The sequence below is a fragment of the Diadema setosum genome, chromosome 9, assembly GCF_964275005.1.
Source record: "Diadema setosum chromosome 9, eeDiaSeto1, whole genome shotgun sequence".
Classification (NCBI taxonomy): Eukaryota; Metazoa; Echinodermata; class Echinoidea; order Diadematoida; family Diadematidae; genus Diadema; species Diadema setosum.
The window spans coordinates 39,822,203-39,846,049 of NC_092693.1; the positions used below are offsets into that span (position 1 = coordinate 39,822,203).

A 23,847-nucleotide genomic window follows, 5' to 3' on the forward strand; every position below is an offset into this window, starting at 1 on the left:
ATTCACATTACCGGTCCTTCTTCTCTGCCATCACAGGACAAAAGACAAACAAAACAACTCCCTTTATACTCACGACCAAAAAATAACCAAAACTCACTGCAAAGCATACGACAATTTCATATCAAATTTAGCCAAATCTTCTTCTGATTCAAATCACCATCGGCCCCACTGAAAATCACAGTTTTGCATTTTATTTTTCCATGAAGCAGATAAAGGGTCATTATATTTTTGTCATTTTATAATGTGAATCTATTTTCAGAATGTGACACAAGGCATCCCTGTCACAGACACTGATTAATGAGATATTGAAACGTTACTGCAGACAAAAGACGCCGGAAGCCGAACAACATTCCCTCGTGTCATTCATTTCTAGACCCGAGCATGGCATAATTATACCATCATTAAACACAGTATCACCACTCACAGCCACCTAGGTAAACAGATAGCAACTGACAGACAGACACACAGACCAGACGTAGACAAAGAAACACATGCACAGACTAGATACAAAGGAATGTTCAGGATTTGTGTACTTTATACTTTACCCCGTGACTATAGAAATCTGCATGCGTAAACACCACTCCATTGCATCAGATGCCAGTTTCTGTCTCCTCTCTATTTATGCATTTATGTATACATAAGCACCTATATATATATATATATATATATATATATATATAGGTGCTTATGTATACATAAATGCATAAATAGAGAGGAGACAGAAATATATATATATATATATATATATATATATATATATATATATATATATATATATATATATATATATATGCTGAACACATTGTCCAAAACCAGCATTAAGTGTTGTTGGATGCTAATGATGCATGACAATCTCTTCTTTTCATCTTTTAACATACAACAGATAATTTCAAATAATATCTAGAGGAGCACTCCAACAGAGAAGATCTTTGCCAAGCAGCCATGATTTAAAAAAAAAGAAAAAAACTACCATTTCATAAGTAATATATCCAACTACAACATAGAAGTATAGGGACATCTACACAATACATTTGGTAAAAATCTGATCACCCATCGTTGAGTTGTTGGGAGATTAAGCTTATTTTAAGTTGGTACTTTATGACCACCATGACATTTGATCTTTGACCGCATGACCCCCAAATTTAATAATTTCTTTCTTACCTCATTATGAAAACACCCAGCAAGTTTAGTAAAAATCAGATCTTCCGTTCTTGAGTTTTAATATTACGAGAGTGAGTTTATTTCATGTCCTCAATGACCCCTATTGCCTTTGCCCTTTGATCTCATGACCCCAATATTTAACAATTTCTTTCTTACCTTATTATGAACACATCCTGCAAATTTTGTGAAGTTTTTTTTTTTTTTTTTTTTTTAAATCCATTCTTAAGTAACTATGTACACAAACAGGCAGGCAGACAGACAAACAGACAAACATACTGAACCGAAAATGTAACCTCCACCGGCTGTAGGTTTAATCTATATTCTGGCGGAGGTAATCAGACGAACATTGTCATGTGTGAGGGATGCAATCAAAGCATTGTCTCTGTTTAATGATTTAAAAAAAAAGAATTATCACCTTCGTACACAATGGTAAGGGCAATTGACGTCAATCTTGAAATGTTTTGCAAACATTAATTTGGCGCTGTCCAGACATCTCAAGATATTTGTCAGACAAACATTAACTCTGCTGTCTGCTTATTTCATGAGTCATTGGGGAAGTTCTGAAATGATTTAGTAATGACTAAATAGAAGTAATGAAGTAAATATGATCACATTGTTTACAGAAACAGTGACCTTCAGACATCAGACTGTTGCTGATGAAAAGCCGATATTGATTCATGATATACAACATCTCGTCAGTGGAAATAAATTACACATTTCTTTGGGACTGGCAGTGTGGACAAAGAAACAAGTTAACTTCATTGTCTTCTCAGTTTCTGTACATGATGCCTTGTACTAATGATTTGGAGAAGTCATCAATCCTATTGTGCTAGTTTGTGCGTGTGTGTGTGTGTGTGTGTGTGTGTGTGTCTGTCTGTCTGTCTGTGTGCCTCCTATGATGTCTTGTTGAGAAGCCACGCAGAATTCACAACAGGTTCTCGTGACAATCAAATAGAAAAAAAAAAAATAATATTTGTCTCATTCTGAAAACCCGATGAACACAAATGATTCATTGTCAACACAGATTGTTGTGTATTACAGTCTCACGTCTGACATAACTCCTGTAAAAAACAATTTCTCTCTGATGAAAAAATGAGCTTAATTAAATCATTTAGATCATAAACTTCTTAACAATGGATCCACTGAAAAAAGGTTCATTCATCTCTACTGGCATTTTTTTTCACTTCTTTTAAAAAGTCTAATTTTACCAACACTCTGGGGAAACATCCTTTATTCATGTCAAGTTGAGGAACAAGTGCAGCCAGAATTATGGTGGCATTGCTGACAATATTATATATATATTTTTTTTTGTATTCTCACTTCAAACATTTCATTTATAATAAGACATGAGCATTTTAGATCTGTCTATGCCATCACATTCAATCAACAGTGACAATCTGACAATTTGTGCTTTCTGTTTAGATCTAACAGTCTAGTATTTGACACTATCATTTTTAGAAAATAAGCTGGTTGTATTTCAAACCAGTTTGTATTTTTTGTGTGTGTCTTGCTTTTAACTAGTTTTTTTTTTAATGTTTTTCTTGTTTATTGTGCACAAACACGCACACACACACACAAACACACACACAAACACACACACAATATACACACAAACACACACACACACACACACACACATCAATGCAACCTTTAAATGTTACTGAAGCTCACTCTCTATCTATCTCCCTTGTCTTTCTATATACCTCGGTGGTTGGCACTAAACCAGTTGATATTGGAAACATGTTATGTCCTTTTCTCTGCGTCTGGTGAGGTAGGGATATTAGTCAAATTGGCAGTTATCCCAGTTTAGATGGCAGAAGAGTCTGCAGCACTCTTAATAGGCAATCAGTGTTTGACATTTTATCCTGCCCTGGCTAAATAGTCCTGCTCTAGGCATACAGCTTGCCCCACTCGCATTATGTAGGTGCATTCACTTCAGCAGTCTCCCCGTCCCTACATAATATAACAGGTATGGGTTTAAGAACTAGACACTAAAATTAAACAGCTTTTATCACCAATACACAAAGTCATTTGAGGATTACAATTCCCAAACATTATGTTTCCTGACTTTATCTTACATACATTGCTTCAACTGAATTCATCTTATCATCACTGTTTTTTTTTTCATTAAAATTTTGTTCAATGGACTGACAAAACAGATCTTCATAATAATCTGTGAAATCAGTGAATTCGAAGTATGCAGTGCATACAAAACTCATGTTACTGATGCTGATATAAGATACATATATCACAGTGATGGTACTGATATCAACACTAGGGACTACTTCTTGTACACCAAAATAATATTCCCCAAAACCATTGCTTACAACTGGAAATGAAATATCAGGGCATAAACTCAAATGATATATACTGTATACGGGACATTGTATGCTTCATGCTCTTTGATGCATAATTTGTCAGTATTATGCATTTATGGTCATTCATGCCATCTTCACAAACTTGCTCATCTTGCAGACTTTTGATTGAAAGTGACCATCATGACATTCTCAGTAGCAAGAATGTCTCATAGTTTGGAAATATTTCAATGTGGTAAACTGGTTTTCAGGATATTAATATCACCTTTCCTTTGTAAATATCTCTTAAAGAACCCATAGAATTACATTAGACAGCATGACTGACAGTAGGAAGTGTAAAATATGCATAACCATTATCTATAACTGATCCATTCTAAACCGTGCCTGCTAATCATAGAGGTTAACAGTCGCATAGATCCTAGGATAAGTCATCATCACATTTGTTTTCATGCTTTTTGCTTCATCAGCCTGAATACATGTAAACTACCTAGCATTATCACTTACATTTTTGTTTCTACATGAAACTGTCTTAGTTCCAGATATTAGTTCATTAGTTCATTAGTGTGCAGACAGAGTCAACCAATTACATGTATATAACTGAAAGACAAACCATCACTACAAATAGCCTTAAAGGGGATGGCTAGTAACTGATCATTGGGAATCAGTGGGAATGCTGGGGGATGATTGTTCCAATTCTTGTGGGATTTATTTAAGAGTACATTATATATCTATTGTTGTGTGAAAATTATTTGCTTCAGAATGGTCTCATATTCAAGTAATGTGCAGTTAAATGTTTCCAGGCTAGCATGCCTGTACAGTGACGGGGCATTAAACTGCACATTACTTGAATATGAGACCATTCTGAAGCAAATAATTTTCACACAACAATAGATATATAATGTACTCTTAAATGAATCCTACAAGAATTGGAACAATCATCCCAGCATTCCCACTGATTCCCACTGATCAGTTACTAGCCATCCCCTTTAAAGGTTCTAAAATCTGGAATTCACAATTCGTTTACCAGTCTCCTTGATGCAACCCAAATCCTGATCAAAAAACAAACAAACAAATGAACAACAAAGATACCACACAAATTAAAAAAAAAAAAAAAAAAAAAAAGAGAAACCCACGGCACTAATAAAAAATGAAACCCACTTTATGAAGTTTAGTATCACAAAACTCACTCACTTATTGTAGTGGATATCAATAATTGGCCAAAAAATGAGATTTGTGACAATATTGGCATCAATGATTGGTACATATCACCATCTTTATTAATGCATAATTACAACATGCTATAAAACATGTTTTATATAATGTCATCACCATTTGATAGCCAAATAATACAGATATTCAGGTCATGGAGTGGAAAGTGATTAACTTCATCATGACAGCTATCTGTTCCATGCCAATAGGGGACATCATGCTAATTCACTTAATGATGACACGCAAACTGAATTTGATTTTTCAATTCTGTACGAACTTTATCACATTGTCTGAGATGGGTTTGAAAGGAAATCGTGACACCATCATACCAACTTTGTATGATTAACCTCGTATCTGTTTGAAGAGGAACAAATCAGATTGAGATTATTCTACACAATCCTTTGTAGATTTTCTGAAGCAGTAATAAAAATTCTGTTATTGTACTGTTTTGGTTGTATTGCTAATGATAAGCTGTATCATATACAATAGGGTCACATCTCAGCATCTATCTGAACCACACAACATAACCACGCCACCTTTTCGGAAAGTGGATTTCATCAACTCAATAAGACATTAGTGTTAGAATCATCTTCTTTCTTTCTTTTTTGTAAAGTGATATGCCTGCAAATAAATGCCAGAATTTAATGATATTGTAACAAATGAAAATTGGGATAAATCAAAGTCTATAGTTAAAGGGTTACCCAAAATTCAAGTCAGATCCTCATTACGCACATTACCTAAGTGAGTTTACACCTGAAATGTCCAGTTTGGCCTATTGATTTATCATTTGGATTTTTAGTCACTGGTGAGAAATCACAACATGTATATCTTGAACTGACTTATCAGGATATCATAAAATATAAAAGAATATACAGAAAACATACATTGTTGTTTGTTACCCAATTGATAGTACATGGGATAAGATCATACACAGTCTGTTCTGGAGCCCATTGCAATACTAGGGATAAGACTGGTACATAGTGAAATGATTATAATAATACAAGGCTTTTCACATATATTTCTTCCCTTCCTTCTAATTTCTGTTTCTTCATATCTTTTAATTTTCTTTCACTTTCCCTTTCTTTCTATTTTGTTTCTTTCTTCATTTATTTCTGCACTATTTGTAGTAGTAAGTTTTTTCAACCCCATTCCCCCTTCCTTCCTGGGTACCCATATATAAGCCTACATCTCTTTCAAGATCTACTCTATCCAGGTTTCATGGAAATACATCAAGAAGTAAAGGAATATTACATCACAGCAGAAGAGGTACATTTTCTCTACATATTCAATAGCATTAAGTATCTTGTGTCACATAGTGAGCATGATCTCCAGTCTAGTACCTTTTTAGAAGCACATGTTTATTTTAAAATGAAATAAAAAAAAAAAAAAAATCCCACAAGACTTCGTCACACATTCAAATTAATGATTTGTGCGATTCCTCACACATGTAGTGTACGAGCTGAAATTTTCACAGTGGTTTTATTTTCGCGAATTTCGCGACTCGCCTTTGAACCGCGAAAATAACAACACGCGGAAATAACAACACGCAAATAACTACGTTCAGTTAGACCCTTGCAACCGCGAAATTAACAACACACGAAAATGTCCTCCAAGTAGCAATTTGCGAAAATATCCGTACGCAAAAATTTCAGCTCGTACAGTATTTGATATATTGTTAAAAATATTTCCCTGATCACTTCTTGATCCAAACAGCTCAAAGAAGAACTGAACACCTTTCTTTCTTCTGAAAGATTGACTTAATTCTGTATGCATCCCATGTCATTCAATTTTAATCACTCATATTGATGGTATGTATTATCTCTGCAGAATCTGTCAAATTGATATCAAATCTCCCTTTATATGTGGAAATGAAACATTAAAATGCCCTTCCTACTTATCAACACCTTTGGAAAAAAGGAGCTAAAATCTACAATGTCACATTCCTGTTATACACTAAAAGATACTGCAATTTTTCCCCCTTTAGTCATCTGCAATCAATATGTATATGTATATTGATCTCCACTGCGATGCACAATGGGACATTTTTTATTTTTAGCTTACCTGAAATCAAGTGATTGAAACAAAAAATTATACAAACATTACACAGCATTGTTTTCTGCTCATTCTTTTGTGATCTGAAAGGCGGCACCACATTAGCAAACTAAGGTCAGTTTCTTTTGTGATCTGAAAGGCGGCACCACATTATCAAACTAAGGTCAGTTTCTTTTGTGATCTGAAAGGCGGCACCACATTATCAAACTAAGGTCAGTTTCTTTTGTGATCTGAAAGGCGGCACCACATTATCAAACTAAGGTCAGTTTCTTTTGTGATCTGAAAGGCGGCACCACATTATCAAACTAAGGTCAGTTTCTTTTGTGATCTGAAAGGCGGCACCACATTATCAAACTAAGGTCAGTTTCTTTTGTGATCTGAAAGGAGGCACCACATTATCAAACTAAGGTCAGTTTCTTTTGTGATCTGAAAGGCGGCACCACATTATCAAACTAAGGTCAGTTTCTTTTGTGATCTGAAAGGTGGCACCACATTATCAAACTAAGGTAAGTTTCTTTTGTGATCTGAAAGGCGGCACCACATTATCAAACTAAGGTCAGTTTCTTTTGTGATCTGAAAGAAGGCACCACATTATCAAACTAAGGTCAGTTTCTTTTGTGATCTGAAAGAAGGCACCACGTTATCAAACTAAGGTCAGTTTCTCACACATCTGGCCAACAGTTTCGTAATCAAAATAACTTGAAAACCACATTCAAAAACCCAAAATGACAATAATTACACTCACACCAAAATCATTCTTCATAATCATATCTGTGTTAAGTGTTAGGGCATCCAGTCTTAAACAAAGTTTCCTAGTTAGTCTACTTAGGACTGACCTCACGATGTAATCTGAATTCATTGGAATAAGTCTGAGGACAAAAAGCCAAGAAAACGATCTACACAGCTGTTTTGAATGAAAGTGGAAAACAAAATAACAACATACTTTCAATATTTTAAGATTATTAGATCTAAAGGAGATTTACCTCAGATTTTTTTTTATTTTTTTTTTTTTAGAAGGCCCCATAGTCAATTAACTGCAATTGAATTTCAATGCATATCTGGAAAGCTCATAAACTAATGTCAATTAACTTGCATATTTATGTTACCCGATGAAAAATGACAAAACATCATAGACTATAGAATTCATAATGCATCTAAGGCATTTCTGTGATTTCTATACATGTTGAGGAATGAACATAACTTTGACATTTCCTGAAAGAGAAAGAGGTAGGTGTGATATGACTGAATTCTGCAGCCTGTATCTTCCATGGCATGGTCGTCATGGAGCGTGCCGGGTCAGACTGGTTCTTTCCCTAGACTTGCTGAAGTCCGCCTTTCTCAAACACTGCCTGATTTCCAGTCACCTCCATACTGGTTGCCATGGCTACCAAAGAGGCAGGAAGAATGTCTGATCCAATCCAATCGTGATGTTCACAAACAGACTGAAAATAAAGTCTTCTTGATGGGCTTACTTAGCAGGGTATCTTCTTCTTTCTCATTTCCTCCCCTTTTTTTGAGGTGGGGGGGGGGGAATTTGATTTTTTAATGAAGTAACTCAAAATCTCATGCCAAAAACATGTTTAATTTGCTGTAGTGTCTTGGCATTGGAAATGAGAATGAGTTTTTGTCATTTTGCTTGAAGTTCATATGTGTCAGTCCTCTTCACTTGGCTTTTAATCTTGTTTCTTGCTTTTATACCAGTCTCCTCTTTTTTTTCAGCACTATCTGCCTCTTTTAATTCTGATATTTCTTCACTCATGTGGACAGGATTGTACAATCCAACTTATACAGCGGCTAGCTGTAAAGTGTGAGTACATATTGTTTTTAACCAATGTGTGCCAATCTTATTCAGTGCTAACTGAGAGCAACCCTTCTTTGAAATACACCCTCCACTTAATCTCACCTTGACCAATGATTTCTGACAAGCATTAAATATTATTTATGCACACACCAGTACAGAAATGGCCGATCATGAAATCCGGGAAGCAGAAAGTAATACTGAGAAATACCGCACCAGAAACTACTTGTAGCTGAGAGAGGGATTTCACCATTCTCTTATCTCTGTCTGTCTGTCTGTCTGTCTGTCTGTCTGTCTATGTGCCAAATTTCTTGACTGGAAATGCTGCTGGCAGTTGTTCCAAGATGGCCTGTTGAGGGCGCTCTACCAAGACCAGGTTTCCAGGGTCTTCCAGCATACCAATAAACATGATCGTCTGGAGTCAGAGAGAAAAAAAGAGAGTAGGGGAAAGAGAGACATAATCAGTGAGAAAATAAATGTATAATGATATTCCATGAAATACCTGGTATAATAAAAGGGACTGGAGGTGCTGGAAATGGGTGTAAGACAAGCAAGAATGAAGAAAAACAGGTGTGGGAAGAACTGTGTCACAAAGGCTGTTCATCACCAACCTACACTTTAGCTTTCCAAAGCTCAATATGAGTCACTCACATCTAAAAAATTCTCCAATTATGATATAATTTGTGAAATACACTATCAAACAGTTATACAATTTGGTTGCCTGACTAAGCAATCAGCACTAGTCTATAAGTAAATGACTTGTACATATTAGTACTAACAGCTGCATTTTAACATTGTGGACAAGTGGCCCTGTAAATTAGGGCAACAAAGTGACTGCTACCATACCATACTCACAGATTTGTACCTCTGTGCTAAATCATCACCCTCAACTTGATATATTTCAGTCTGAAGAAAGTCTGTCTTAAAACTCTGATCTCTGTTTGCTAGGACTTGGTACAGGCAAGGTCAATTCCCTGAACATTGTATCTTTTATCGCACAAGAATGACAAAAAAAATCAATGAAGATAAATGAAAGATTTCAGGGCTTTCACATGACTTTGTCAAATACTGCATACAGAATTTCTAAATCTACAGTAGGGCTTGAAAATTGTGCATCACTTTGAACACAATCACAGGCACATTATACAAGGCTTAAAGAGTATTTTGATCAATACGCATCAAACAAGCTCAGAAAAAAACAACAACTAGATTTTATCAAGGTATTCAAAGAAAGATACACTTGAAAATCACAGAATGTAGTCATGAGTTTTCATATTAGAATCAGATCACGAATCATCCAAAGAGCCATCAGGAATATGATGTAACAGACTGGAAATATGTGCTCAAATTCTTCTGCTTTAGGAAGCAAGGACTTGAGATCATTGATCATCCCATTGTGTGCCGGAAATCAAGAAGGCTTTGTGAGGAGCCAGTGGAAATGAGAAAATCTTGCAGTTAACTCTTCTTTTTTCTTTTCTTTTTTGGTAAAGATCTGAGTGTGTCAGTGCTAAATAATGCACCCCCCCCCTTTTCTGAACAGACAAAACAAACTTTGAGCAACTCATCAGACACTGCAAGTTTAATCTAAAATGCCAAGTGAAGCTAGAAATAGCTGGATTGCTGCTCTCTATGAGCCAAAATCTGCCTCCTCGCAGCAGGAAAGGAAACAAAAAACTTGAAGAGAAGCGCTCTGTCACGCACTCTTTGCAAACGTGACAGTTAAAGGTGACAGTCTCCCTAATTTTTTTGCCCTATGTGCTTTTTTTTCTGTGTGTGTATGTGTGTGTGTCATTTTGGGGTTACACTGTGGAGTTAGCTTCAACAAAAAACCAATTATGTCTATTACAGTGTATTTGATCATGTATGTAGTACTAAAAATAGAATAATGCCATCTAGTGATGAATTTGATTGCTGTCTGAGCATTGTATGTGCCTCAAGGCTACCTTGAGAGAATGATTACATGTCTGTGCATACTATTTCCTCTTTCAGACTTCTGTGGTACCTTGGTAATTTTGATAAGGTCATTGGTGACATAATTAGAAGTGTTCTGAAATTCTGCTTGGATGCTAAAAGCCCCTGAATGGATAAAAGCACTGAATTTGAAGACAGGATTTCAACACCTTTCTTGATTCTATTTACAGGTAAATGTTAATCAGTTACAAATGCATTAACCGACATAAGAGGTATGACTGTATAATATTACTGCTTAGGGATTTGGAATGCTTGAATATAAAAGTTGAAGACTTTGAGGTAAATCCAGGGGGCAGTGAAGGGAATGGTTAATTTACAAAAGTGGAGACAAATCCTGACAAGATGTCAAAATCTTTTCCATTCTGGAGCTAGCAGAGGTCTTAAAACATGATATGCATGTCATCAGTTATGCTAGGATCAATAGTTTCTCTCAGCACAAGATTTATTCCTCAAATGTCTCATAAAGTACTCTGATCACCTTGTGGATGAAGTCAGACTATATGAGCACTGCTAGGTTAAAGGGAAAATTCACATCTTCACTTTTTGTGAGATACTTAGAACCTGCTTTATGAAAGGTAAAAAAAAAAGCACACAATACTAAGAGAAATTCAAATTTTATTTGATGAAATTTGGTTTTATAATGGCCGAGATACCCCAAAACAGAGTAAAACAAAGGGATCCTAATAAAAGGTGAGTCCCATCTTTTATTAGGATAGCTGTTTTGGATACCTCAGCCATTTCAAAACTAATGTTCATCAAATGCACTTTGAGTTCCTCTTAGAATTATGTTTCATATTTCAAATGAGGTTTCTCAATATTTAAAAGAAAATCATCACCAAAAAACATTGGAATCCTCAAGCCCCATTTCAACTGAAACTGTATCATCCCTTTAATCTTACTATTGGTACCTCAATAAGCTCTCAGCAAAAGTTGGACATCAAAATCAAAATTCATTTAAGTGCATACATGTGTACAAACATAATACTTCTGCTACTGTGATCTCTGTATAATCTTACTTTCATCATGACGAGTTGAATACATCCAGATAAAAAGGAGACATTCTCTCCACTCAGAATCCCTTGCAGGCACACACAGAAAATTAACTCTCATGACATTGTATCATATCACATGATTTAGATTAAAATCTGAAATGATCAGCCATTGGTTGTGAACTAGTAAGTGAGTCTGACTGGCTTCGTATGTGTCTGTCTGAAGTTCAAACCCAAGATGAAGTCAGCCTCACCATTGCCCTTGTTGTTGATCCAACTATCATGGTTGAAAGTGGCAATATCTGATAGCACTAGCCATTCTACACTAATGACCCGCTCAGGCTCAAATACTGTCAAACCATAAATTTTCTTATATATCACATTTTCACGAATTTCGTGAAGAGCCAAGATTTGCAAAAGTAAAATGCAAAAGAATGTTGCTGTTGTTGTTGTTGTTGTTGTTGTTTTTTTTTGTCTACGTAATACAGTGAATGCCAGTGCCAATTTGCATAAGTTTCATGCCATGGAAAAGGCTGTTGGCTCTAATTCACAACAGTTTCATGCTGCTAATGTTTCTGGTTTCATAGGACTTTAATTCGTTTATCTGGGTTGATTTTTAAAAGTATGATAGAGGGTTCCACAAATCATGGCAGACAATTCACAAAGCTTGATATCATTCCTAATCACAAAACAAGAGGAGATGATGGTATTCACATCACTCCCATCTTATTTTCTCCAGGGACTTAGGGTTATGGTTGTGATAGGGCTTTAGGTTTAGTTTGATGCGAGGATTAGGATTAGGGTTTGGGTTAGGGTTATGTTTGTGGATAGACTTTATGTTTGGCTTAGCGTGCAGGTATTTCATGGGAGCAATTGTCACAGGAGCAAATGTCATGGAACCTGACTAATAGGTCTCCTACTGAATTGTATTAAGTCATCAACTCTCACTTTAAAGTTATTGTTACACAAAAACGACTCCACAGTAGTGTGAAACAAAGAATATAATTCTTTCTGTTTTTAATTCACTCCAAAAAAGGCGAGCATGCTATCAAGAGACTTGAGACCCACTGTACTCATGTTATTTGATGAACAAATGTGATTGATACCAATATCATTGCTTCGTGACATTTGACAAACTCTCAAAGGACAAACTTTATTTTTTCTCATTTGAATTGTACCAGTTATTAATGTAGACTTGAACAAGGAGTGCTATTTCTCAGGACACTAATTTGTTCACTTGACTTTGCTATTTGTGGCAAAGTTAAACACAATGCTTGTGTCAAAGACTCCTGGCCAATGAAGAGACTTTTTCCAAATATAGAAAATGTTTGAGATTGCAGTTTGATTTGTAATCTTTGTCATATTTGCACTCAGATGTTTATAGCTTTATCCTATTTTGACACTTGTTTATTCTATTTTCATTTTTGCGCCAAAATTTTCAAGTGAGATTTCCGAGAATATAGAGTGTAAAACAGCTGTCCTTCATTTGAGAGATGGATAGCACAATGTGAATGCACAGTATGACAGGTGCTAAGCAGACTGGTTAAATCAAAGATATTCTTCTACTCCTTTTAGACATCAAATTATCAGACACATAATACTACTTTCAATCAAAAATAAAACAAAAAAAAGCTGTTTGTTAAAAGTCTGCAGATGAGTGATCTTTTATTCTTCAGTGTTTTCATAAAAAGAGATCATTTCCAATTGCTGAGCAAAGCCAAGGGGGAAAAAATGTTATGGGAACAATGATCCTCTCAGCTGGTATTTTCTTGGGTTAATGCAAGCATTCTGTGGTACATGGTGGTACAAAGCGAAAACGTGACTACCTCAACCCTTGAACGCGCGGCTCATGACGGAATGTAAGCTCACAGGTGATTAAAGGACTCTAACCCAAGTTTTGATAGATATTCTCATGTAGGAGCATTCATATGGTTGCTAACCTATCATCGCTACTGGAGATTCAAATTCAAATCATCTGATGACAATTAGTCTTTTAGCTGTCGTTTGTCTGGTAAGAGTCTTGATGTCTTGATGTACACATAAGATGTTGATGCATTCCAACATCTCACCAAGTTTCATTGTTTAGTGGTGATTAATGAAAAGCAGATGATTTTCTTTCATCACTGTCTTCTCCACTTGGAAATGAAATTCATTTTCTAAAAGTGACAGGCAAGTATTTTTTTTTTTGTCTAAAGCAGAAAATATGATTTGCTCATTAGATTTGTGATTATTACGCAGCATGGAAAAAAAAATGAGCAATCGTCTTTGCAGAATACTTTCCATCAAACAGATTGAGGTGACTGTCTTAGAGATAAATAAAACCACACATGATGCAGAATATGTACACTGTGGAAAGTGGCATACAAGAAGTGGTACAGGCATAGCCTTTCACTGTTTCTTGGTTTGTGACTCAATTGTAAAAACTGAACTATTAATTTTACTTCATACATAACAGCAAAAAACAAACAAACAAAACAAAACAGAGCAAAAACCTACTTAAATAGTATATATACTGCGAGACTGGAAGTAAGTTTGTAAATGTCTCATGCTACTTTTCAACTTTCCTTTCGTGACAGAACTCACGAAAGATATAACCTGTCTTTCTCCACTGCCCACTTGCCATATAAAGAATGTGAGAGAGAATGGGGCAGGGAACCCAACGAGATAACATGGTATTGTACAAACAACAAAAACAAACAAACAAACAAATAAACAAACACTACATCAACCTTTCATCCAAGAGTTGAAATTTTGAGCACATTCTTGGCTTTGGAAAACAAAAGATTAGTCACCATCTCATCTAGGAAAACAAAATATTACCAGTAAATAAAGACATACAAACAATCAAACAAGGTTTCTTGCACTGATGATGTCATAGAACCATGCTTCTCAACGCTCTTCAACCCAAGGCTCACTTTGGCTCCTACAGAATTTTCTGAGACCCAATTAGATCTAATATTAATCTTATCTTATTTCATTTTTGGCCAACATGATGGCCGACATGAAGGCCCATTGGCTGAGAAGTGTGGGAATAGAACATTGGAGATTGCTTCTGGAGAAGAGGAAATGTCAACATGTTTGATTCATTTGAGGAGAAATACTTTGAGGGAGAGCTATCACTGTGGGGTGATGACCAAGGGTAATAAGGTGACAACACAAATGGCAAATCACAGCCTTGAAGAGATCCCATGGGGCTTGAGTCATCGTCCTTGCCCTCTACCAGGACCAGCGCTCCAAACTCCAGACTTGCTGCTTGGAGATGAAAGAGTTGACTTTGTCTGAGTCCATTTACAAGTGTGACATGGGATCAGTTTTCATGGTGATGACAGACAGAATGTACACAGAGTTTTTAGGAGACTGGGATCCTATTCATCTTACTCAATCATTTCACTCTGTCTGTCTGTCTGTCTGTCTCTCCCAGAGTTTCTGTTGGTTCTTTGGCCCTGCACACCACCAACCAAGATTAGCCAGGACCAAGCCTAGGATCAGGAGTACTTGGCCTCTCACACTGCTGATGACAAGCTAGAGGGGAGACTGAAGGATTGTGCTATTACCACAAGGCCACTGATGTGACATGACTATCACCACTGCCTCCATCTCAGTCACTTTCTTGTCCTTTAGCGAATGTTTTCTGACACAGCTCACTCCTTTACGACTACACAATTTCACAAAATTCAATGCTTTAACCTAAAAATCATCAATAAACAAACAAAATAAAAAGGGATGGGATTTGTCATTTATCATCACTGACATTCGATGCTGATCAATGAAACACAACCCCCCAGTTTCTATCATACACAGTTCTCACATGGTCATTATCCCCAGTGTCTAGAAAGTTCTGTAACTTACGCTCTTCTCTGAAAACAAAATTGGATGTAACAGGCGTCATGATAAATACTTCATAATCAAGAAGAACAGACCTCGTCAAGCGAACAATAAGTGTAGTAAAGAGGAATTCACACGCAGCTGCCATGAGGCACTTATTACAGCGTCGATGAATATTCATGCCACACATCATGCCATGTTGTGAAGTGAATCTTAAACTACTCTATGTCAAAATAGATTTAGAGCCAGACCACTCATTATTCCAGCCAGGCTTTACCAGGATTCCTCCACTCTCATTGCCAAGTCCTTTATTCTTTTTCTGTCTCATTTCTTTTTTTACAGATATCGACATTTTCTAGCAAAGTTTTACCCTTTCCACTGGCCTCGTCATGTCCTTAAATTCAAGCTGTTGTCTCGCTTTATGAAAACTTTCTACAGCAAGATAAGAAACTTCTCTACCTTTCTGCATCTGCTTTGCTTTTTGTAAATGACTTTGCATAATTTCTTATACCTGTTAGTTCATGAAATGAAACTTTAGTCGAGGCTTCTCCATTCAATCTGGAATATTACCAGCATAAAGATTACTTCCTCCCATAAATAACTTCATACCACCATTTCCTTTAATACCTGCAAGAACTGCAAGAACTGCATGCAAAAGTATTTTTTCATTATTATTATTTTTTTGTGTGATTGTAATTACCTACATGGCTTTCACTACTGGGGGCACTCTAATGAGTTATGATAATTTCAATCTCATTCCAGGGCATACCCTCCTTTGATAAAAAGAAAAGAACAAAGAAAGAAAGAAAGAAAGATGAAAATCATACAGAGAACTAGCCACTATAAATGAAATAAGCAATCAGCTTTGACGGCAAGGAATTTTCAGCTAAATTTGCTCTGTTGTTTCCATACAGTCTACATTGCTTACTGGCAGTACCGGTACTGTTAGCTGGATGCTGAATAGGTGTTACAACAGAAGAAATCCCCCAATCGACCATCAGTGTGTTAGCCAATCACACAAACTGATTTTTTTGACGGTCCCACTGAGATACATTTGACCCATCATTTTGCAATCCCTGAATTGTAACCATGGCGATAACCCAAAATGCTTACAGTTGATTGGCTAGTGGTCTTAATTTGCATGGTTTTAACAATAGCCGCATTTACACCTACTAACAGGGCAATTTTTAAAATCGCGATATTTTGGTTCCACCGTCTACACTTGCGAAAAGCACGCGAGGTTTGAGCTTCACGAAACATCACAATTTTTTGGTCGGTAGTGCGCATGTGTAATTTACCTCTATTCGTGCAGTCTATTTTGCTCACAGCTAGCTAGCTGGTTAACAACGTTGAGCCAGGGCTTTTTATCAGTCCAAGGCACACATAAATTTGTGTTTCTCGAGAGTGTGAACTTACGGTAAAACTATATAGCTTGCTATATTAGATTACATACGTAGCATGTGTGTAAAATTTCAGCCTAGTATGGGAAAGTTGATGACAGTAGCATTCAGGAGGATCATGAAATTTCGCCGATATAACGAAAGTGAGAAGTAGGCTCGTTTTTTAGGACTGGTATTTCATCAGGCGACAGCAAGAACCCACCATTGTTTTACTGACATTTGTTACGTACTCCTGTATTCCACAAAATCAACGTATATCGAGAGCAGTATGGGCACTCCAAAATCAACGCATTTCTGGGAGAACATTATTTTGTTAAGTCGTTATGGGGTGATGATACGTGGTTGGAGAACTTCAGGTTTGTTACTAGTTTTCATATACAATATAGTTTCATCAGGAAGGTGAGAGACCACGAGCCAAGGATCGGCCGTTTACCTGTGTACTCTGGCCAGCCGCCGACATACTCTCCACATGTTCCAAAGAGGGATCAGGAGCACGCGTAAACTCCCGGTGCAATCCGATACCGAAAGTCACATGATGACAAATCGCGATATTTCTGCAGCTTGGGTTTACACTTGCTAAACTTCGCCTCAAACATCGCGGCGATTTTTCTGGCGATGTTTCGAGGGCGTTTGGGTGCAGTTGCTTAGCAACTTGCACCCAAATGTCGCGATTTTAGAAAAAAATCACGATTTTTCCAAGCAAGTGTAAATGGGCCTTGTGTGATATCAGAAATAGTGATCGTTTGATGGGAAACTACTAACATTGATGACATATTTATACACAGGACATCCCTTTATCTGTTAACTGCTTAAACATAACTGTCGTGAAGAGATTATACTTAGTCTGGGGTCAAATAAAATGTAAATACAAACATTATAGAGAGATCACCAAACATTTGAAATACACATTGCTGACTTCGAGTGACAGGAAATACATTTACAAGCAACATGCTTTTATTTACTCTCATTCATAAACTTTTCAATCATCGCAAAACAATTCTTTTGCGATATATTCAACAGCACTCAGAACATTACTGAAATACTGTAACTTGCTCTTTTGTGCAGAACTGTATGATTTTGTTTTCTTTATATCAGAACTCATTTTTACCCCCTCAATTTTTTTTTTTTAATTTGATGGAAGGTAAATTGCAAGAATGAAGATAAATCCATATCTTTGCAAACTTGAGCAACAAAATAAATGATTGACTGAGATTCAATAAAAATACTCATTTTCATCTACGAGAAGAAGAGAGAGAGTGTGTAACATGAATGTATTGTCGTTGGATTCAATTTATATATAGTACTAGCATAGCTGGAAGTGGGATGCCAAATTTAGGGAGGGAATATGACTAAGGTGCTATCAACTTTTAAGTTCATTAAATTTCACCCCACGATTTTCCTTGGCACAACTAAGCAAGAGAGGACAAGCGAGGGAAGAGAGAGGGGGACTAGGCCAGGGTACGTGTGCTGGGGACAGGCCTTTGGCTCATCACATTGTCACCATCTTTACATGTCAAGTGAAAGCCATTCTAATCTGTCTGCCTGTGAAATACCTTGGCAGAGTTTAGCAGGCTGCTGTCTGTCTCACGGATAGATGGGATGGGGGGGGGGGGGTGTGGAGGGACAGGGCAGGGAGGGTATTCACATTGAGGAAAACAAATCTTTTGCCATATATCATGTTGTCTAACACTGATTCTTGATTGCATTTCTGTCATATGAAAATCCATTGAAGTTGCATGACAAAGAAACTTCATGCACGTAAGAAGATTAATATTTCCTAACTAACAAACTTGTTTTATTGTGGAGAAAGATCAAACAGAACTGGAAATGAGCATTAAATCAGAGAGAATTTAACTTCAATTTGCCAATATGAAAGAGAAATAGGAACTTTAATCTTCTGAAAAGTGTTCAATACTAAGTTTAGCAATTAAGAGACTTTGGCTTTTATTAAAAAAAGATCATCTGTTACTCTACCCTATGAAATTCTAACATGAAAAAATAACAATCACATTAAAACAAACAAACAAACAAACACACAAGGATCACACTATAGGTATGTACTTTCTAGGGTTTGATGGTTGCATTAAATCAGGCATAGCTGCTGCCCTATTGGGGAGTTGAGTGCAAGATTACAGAGGGGAGGGAGCAAAGGTCATAGAGGGAAAGGTGCAAGGGTCATGCAGAAAAAGGTCATGAAGAGAAATATTTAACGCCTATAGAGGAGAAGGTTCAAGAGTCGTAAAGAAAGTGCAAGGGATATTCAAGGGTTATGGAGGGGGATGTGCAAAGGTCATGGAGGGGAAGGTGCAAAGGTCATAGAGAGGGCTCTTCATGGGTCATGAAGGAAAGGTTCAAGGGTCAGAGAGGAGGTGTGAGAGTCATGGAGAGGGATGTTCAAGGGTCATGGAAAGGAAGGCAGTTTTTGTTCAAAAGCAACTTTAATTGATGTCAAATATACGCAGACATCTTTATTTTTAGACGATAAGAATTCAAAGGCCTCACTATAAACATGGAAGTAAGAAGTTTTTCACAACTGAACTTTAATTGATAACAGGTGGAAAATGAAGGGAAAATAGAATTAAGGCAGAACTCTCCACGAGAATGAATGATTTCAACTATCTAAAGAACAGTACGCATGCACAAAAATGTGAAGCAGTAATACCACACGTACAATACACATTCTAAAGAGAGTAATGTGATGATACCTGACTACATCATGTAGCCATGAATTTTTCTGAGACAGCATTACAACTGTATAATGCAATTGCAAATAGAGAAATGACTTTGAATTTCAACCATGAGGTAAGTGGTATAGAAGACACATGATCAGCAAGTGATGTTTGCAGCAGTATGCCACACTATGATCAGTAATCCCAAATGGACTTTACAAATCAGCGATGAATTCAGACTTCATCTACTGAAGATTACTCTTGCCTGACACAAGAGGGCTCACATTTATTACATTTAACCTTTAAAGCTTGACATAATCATGTCACTAAAGACAAATTTTATGTGTAACCACACAGAAGGAAATTCTTTATATATTTTTTTTTTTAATCTCCTGAGCACAATTTGGCAAGCCATAATGTGGAAATGTTCCTCTTGATGAATTATTATGTCACCCTCTCTAGTCCCTTCTCAATTTCTATCATGTCTTTTATTTGGGTTAGGTGAGAAAGACTCTACGGGGAAACCCAGACACAACACCAAAATGTTTCTCTTGGCTCTGATATAAGGGCAACTGCAAATGAGCCGGGTGTAAACAGCATATGTCAATGGAGGCAGGGGAGAAAGGGAGGCGGGGAGAGACAGCAGAATCAGAGAGAAAACTGGATGGAGGAAAAGATTGGGGGGGGGGGGGTTTATCGCTCGGCGGGGAGCTTTCACACGTGTCCCTTGAATCGTATTTCTAGCCAATGTCGTGTGAAGGGAGCCCCTGGGAGAGACAGAGACCCAGACACAACACGCAAGCATCTCGGCCATGACTCATCAGCCAGCGGCTTGTCACTGGGGCATTATGGGTAGTTATCACTGGCAGACTTGACAATGGGACTCTCTTGCGTGGGCGACTTCAAGTGAGAGGGAGAAGAGAGGAAATGGGGAGAGTGAGAAATAGCCAGAAAGAGGAAGAAAGAGACAGAGATAGAACAGGAGAGAAAGAGAATGAAAGATAGTTGGAAAGAGAGAGAGAAGGGCGAGGAGTTAGACTTCAAGCTCTTGTCATTTTTTTTTCCCTAAGACAAATGATCTCTACTCATCTATGTCATTTTACTCTGTTCTCTCGTCGTATGTTTCTCCCCACTGTTCATTTTTGTTTTCACCTTCATTTTGCTAAACAACTTTTTTCTTTTCATATTTCATCAGTCACATTCATAGTCATATTTCCAATAACTGAATGTCTAGGGGACTGACATGTGCTGTATTAGAAATATGTTGATAGATCATCTTTCATTTTCTTGAAATTCCATGGGCAATTCCTCAACTTTTCCATTGATGATTCATATTTCATAAAATGTCACAATAATATAATATCTTCATTTTAGATGTCATAAGTATTAAAAAAAAATCAGATAACCAGCAATCACATAAAGTTAACCAATGATGTCATTCAGCAACTTGTACTAACTCTATGATTGTTCTGGGACTGGATCGATTTTTTTCATTCTCGGAAGTTGTACATCCAGGAATGCATCCTCCAGGAAGTAAACAAAGTCTTCATGTTTAGTCTACTTCAAATCAAAGTTTCAACAACTATTCTAAAACACTATAGCAGCTAAGATAAATGAATAGATTTTATGAAACACTGACATTTCCCATGTCTGAATGGACGAAAAAATTCATAATTGAAAATTTTTAGGTCTGTACTGAAAGTTCATGAAAGTTGTCATATCAATTTGCAAAGACTGAAAAACAATATTTCCTGCAAGTAAAATAAATAATATCAATGTGGTAGCCTCATCTAGACGAGAAAAGGAAATTTCTTTACAAACCTCGATATTGATTTTTTCCTCCTGATCTCTTTCTGATACTGTTATACTACTTATCATTATGTTCCATATACATGTATCATAAAGTAAATGTGCACTTACGTATTACTTTGTTGACACGCTATGGTGATACTTGCAATCTTTCTTCATTCATTCATGGCTACTTAGTTGTCTTACCCATGTTGTAGCATAAGCAAATATTGACAACTTGTACATTTAATACATCATGAAACTTGGTTAATTTGATCTATATAGTAGGGCCAGGAATCCTCGGCAGCATGTGCAGGAACCAAAAAAGGAGAAGATATTTTAAATGATATCAAATTTAATGTTGAGACAGGGCAGTGAGGGAGAATCAGCGCCTTTAAGACACTGTAAGGATGGATGTGAAGAAGAAGAGACTACAGTAATATCGGCTAACATCGCATGATGACGATCTCAGAGCGTGCTAAGCGCAAATTTGCTGCTGACACGCAACCTGTAAGCTCCTGTTGATGCGAGCAACATTTGGAAGTGCTTTGTCCGCCCCGCCTCAACGCCACACTTCCGATGAGACACCCCCCTCGGACGAGAAGCGGGGATTGGGATCGGCGCGACACAACCCCTAAAGTCCCTGTCTGAACCATGGATGCACAAGTGAGTCAGGCCACAAATATTGGGGAGCCTTGCCCAGTGCAGCGCCACCAATAGTGGCATCATTGAACACTTCCCCTCTGTACCAATTGTACGGGCATCATGATAACTCAAACCAGAAGTTTGGCAGTGTCATGATAGTCTCCATAAACAGGCTTTTGCAGCAATAACTAGCACTGTCCATACAAAATAGACCATGAGAATCAACAGATATAGAGTGTGATCAAAAAGTGGTAAAGCTATAAAATGAATTTCAGAGAAAAATGTACAAATACTGTCCTACAGCCTGTAATTGTCTTTGACTTCATAATGGTCCTTTAACCCGTTGAGGACGGGCTGATTTTGCTACAACACGCATTTCCCATAGACACCTGCCCAAGTATACATGGGACTCGTCCTCAACGGGTTAATTTGATCCTGTTCTGTCACTACGTCAGGTCATACCAATTGCCAAATGGTCACATTCAAGCCCGTCTCATTGCCATTAGGAATTAATCTTTTCCTAGGAGCACAAGGTGCAGATGTCTACCATCTCTGTGTAAACACTTCAATGTTTAATACTCAATATTCATACTATCTCTGCAGGATTTCCTATGATATCTGAAATTGATCAGCTTCAAAACTCTAACAGTACTACCACTATTGCACTCATGCACACTGGTCTCTCTATGTGACATCTCAAGGTGGGGGGGGGGGGGGAGTAAGATTTGGAACTGGTATTTAGTAATTCTAAGAAGTTATGAGTTGTGAGACTGGGCCAAAGACTAGTCTGTTGATGGTGTCTGAGTTTGGAAGACAAGAAACCAGTTGTCAAGCTAAAAGTCACTGATGCTTCCAATTCAGCTGTCATGATAGAAAGAGGCTTCCTCTAATCCTGCCAAATACTGCCCTCTCTCCGCCTGGACGTCCTCTCTGACTGCTCATCTTTCCTCTTTCTCATCAGTGGGGTGAGGGAACAGAGCACCAGGGAGCGAGAGACAGACAGACATATAAATGGACAGAAAGACAGACAAGATTGTGGCTTGGGCATAGGATAAAGGACAAAAAGCTAGCAGCAAACACACTGAAATAAGTACGCAATAGTATGCGGGGAAAAACAAAAATATGTACTATGAAGAAAAATAAGGTTAACTATTGAAAGGAACTTATAGAAATAGAAAGTATCACAGAGTCGGAGAAAAAAACACTGTGATGATACAGGAAGCAAAAACACATGAAGTGAAAGTGAAAGAAACTGACACAAGCAAAACAATATCAGCCAATCATGTGGCTTCTTTTGTGATAGCAGGAAGGGATTCTCTTGACAAATTGCGATGTAATTAAGGGAAAGTTTTACTTTTGAGTATTACCTGGAAGCACTAAGCTCTCCTTTAAACCTACAAACATGTTTACTCCATATCTATCCACCAGCTGTTAGATGAACCATTTGGAAACACTGGAACTAACAGTTTACCAAAAAATTAAATCAGGGTATAGATAGATATTTAGAGATTCAATCTTCAAGTTACTAAACAAAACAGAAACATGCCAACAAAATCATGATATATTTTGTAATATGTACACTGGTTACTACACCGCATCAAAATGTGATTACGTGTATGTAATGTACATGTACCTTGGTGAATGTTTTGGAGCAACTTTAGTTGAATATGTAAGTACAAGATTGTGTGAACATAATTGTAATTGTATAACATAATTAGTAATGTATGGCCTGCGAGTTGAAATATTTGTAGCTAAGATTACTACTGTAGTTGTCATTGCTTGCATGATTAAATTACAGTGCAGTCACATACAATATGAAGAGAATGGTAGCTGTGTCATTCACATTAATAAAAGTGAGTCTTGATTAGTGTCTGCATGGGTTCCATTTAATCCATCAACGGTGTTCTGGGTTTCCTTCGAGCGCTAATTCTCCTGTAAAATCAAATGAAGCTGCTTCCAAATCTAAATTTGTTTTGAGCATAATTTGTCGCTTTAGCTGGCTACATGGAAATCCTTGATTAGCAT

The 23,847-nt window shown here is 37.0% G+C and overlaps 1 protein-coding gene across 1 annotated transcript in view; it reads right to left on the minus strand.

Annotated features, from left to right (window-relative positions):
* Window positions 1-8,279: 8,279 nt before the first annotated feature.
* The window catches only part of LOC140232678 (U3 small nucleolar RNA-associated protein 4 homolog), a 118,760-nt gene continuing 103,192 nt past the window's right edge, over window positions 8,280-23,847 (minus strand). The window contains exon 15 of the mRNA XM_072312786.1: window positions 8,280-8,950. Within this exon, the coding sequence (XP_072168887.1) occupies window positions 8,831-8,950 (120 nt within the window). The 3' untranslated portion in view covers window positions 8,280-8,830. The remainder of the gene's footprint in view (window positions 8,951-23,847) is intronic.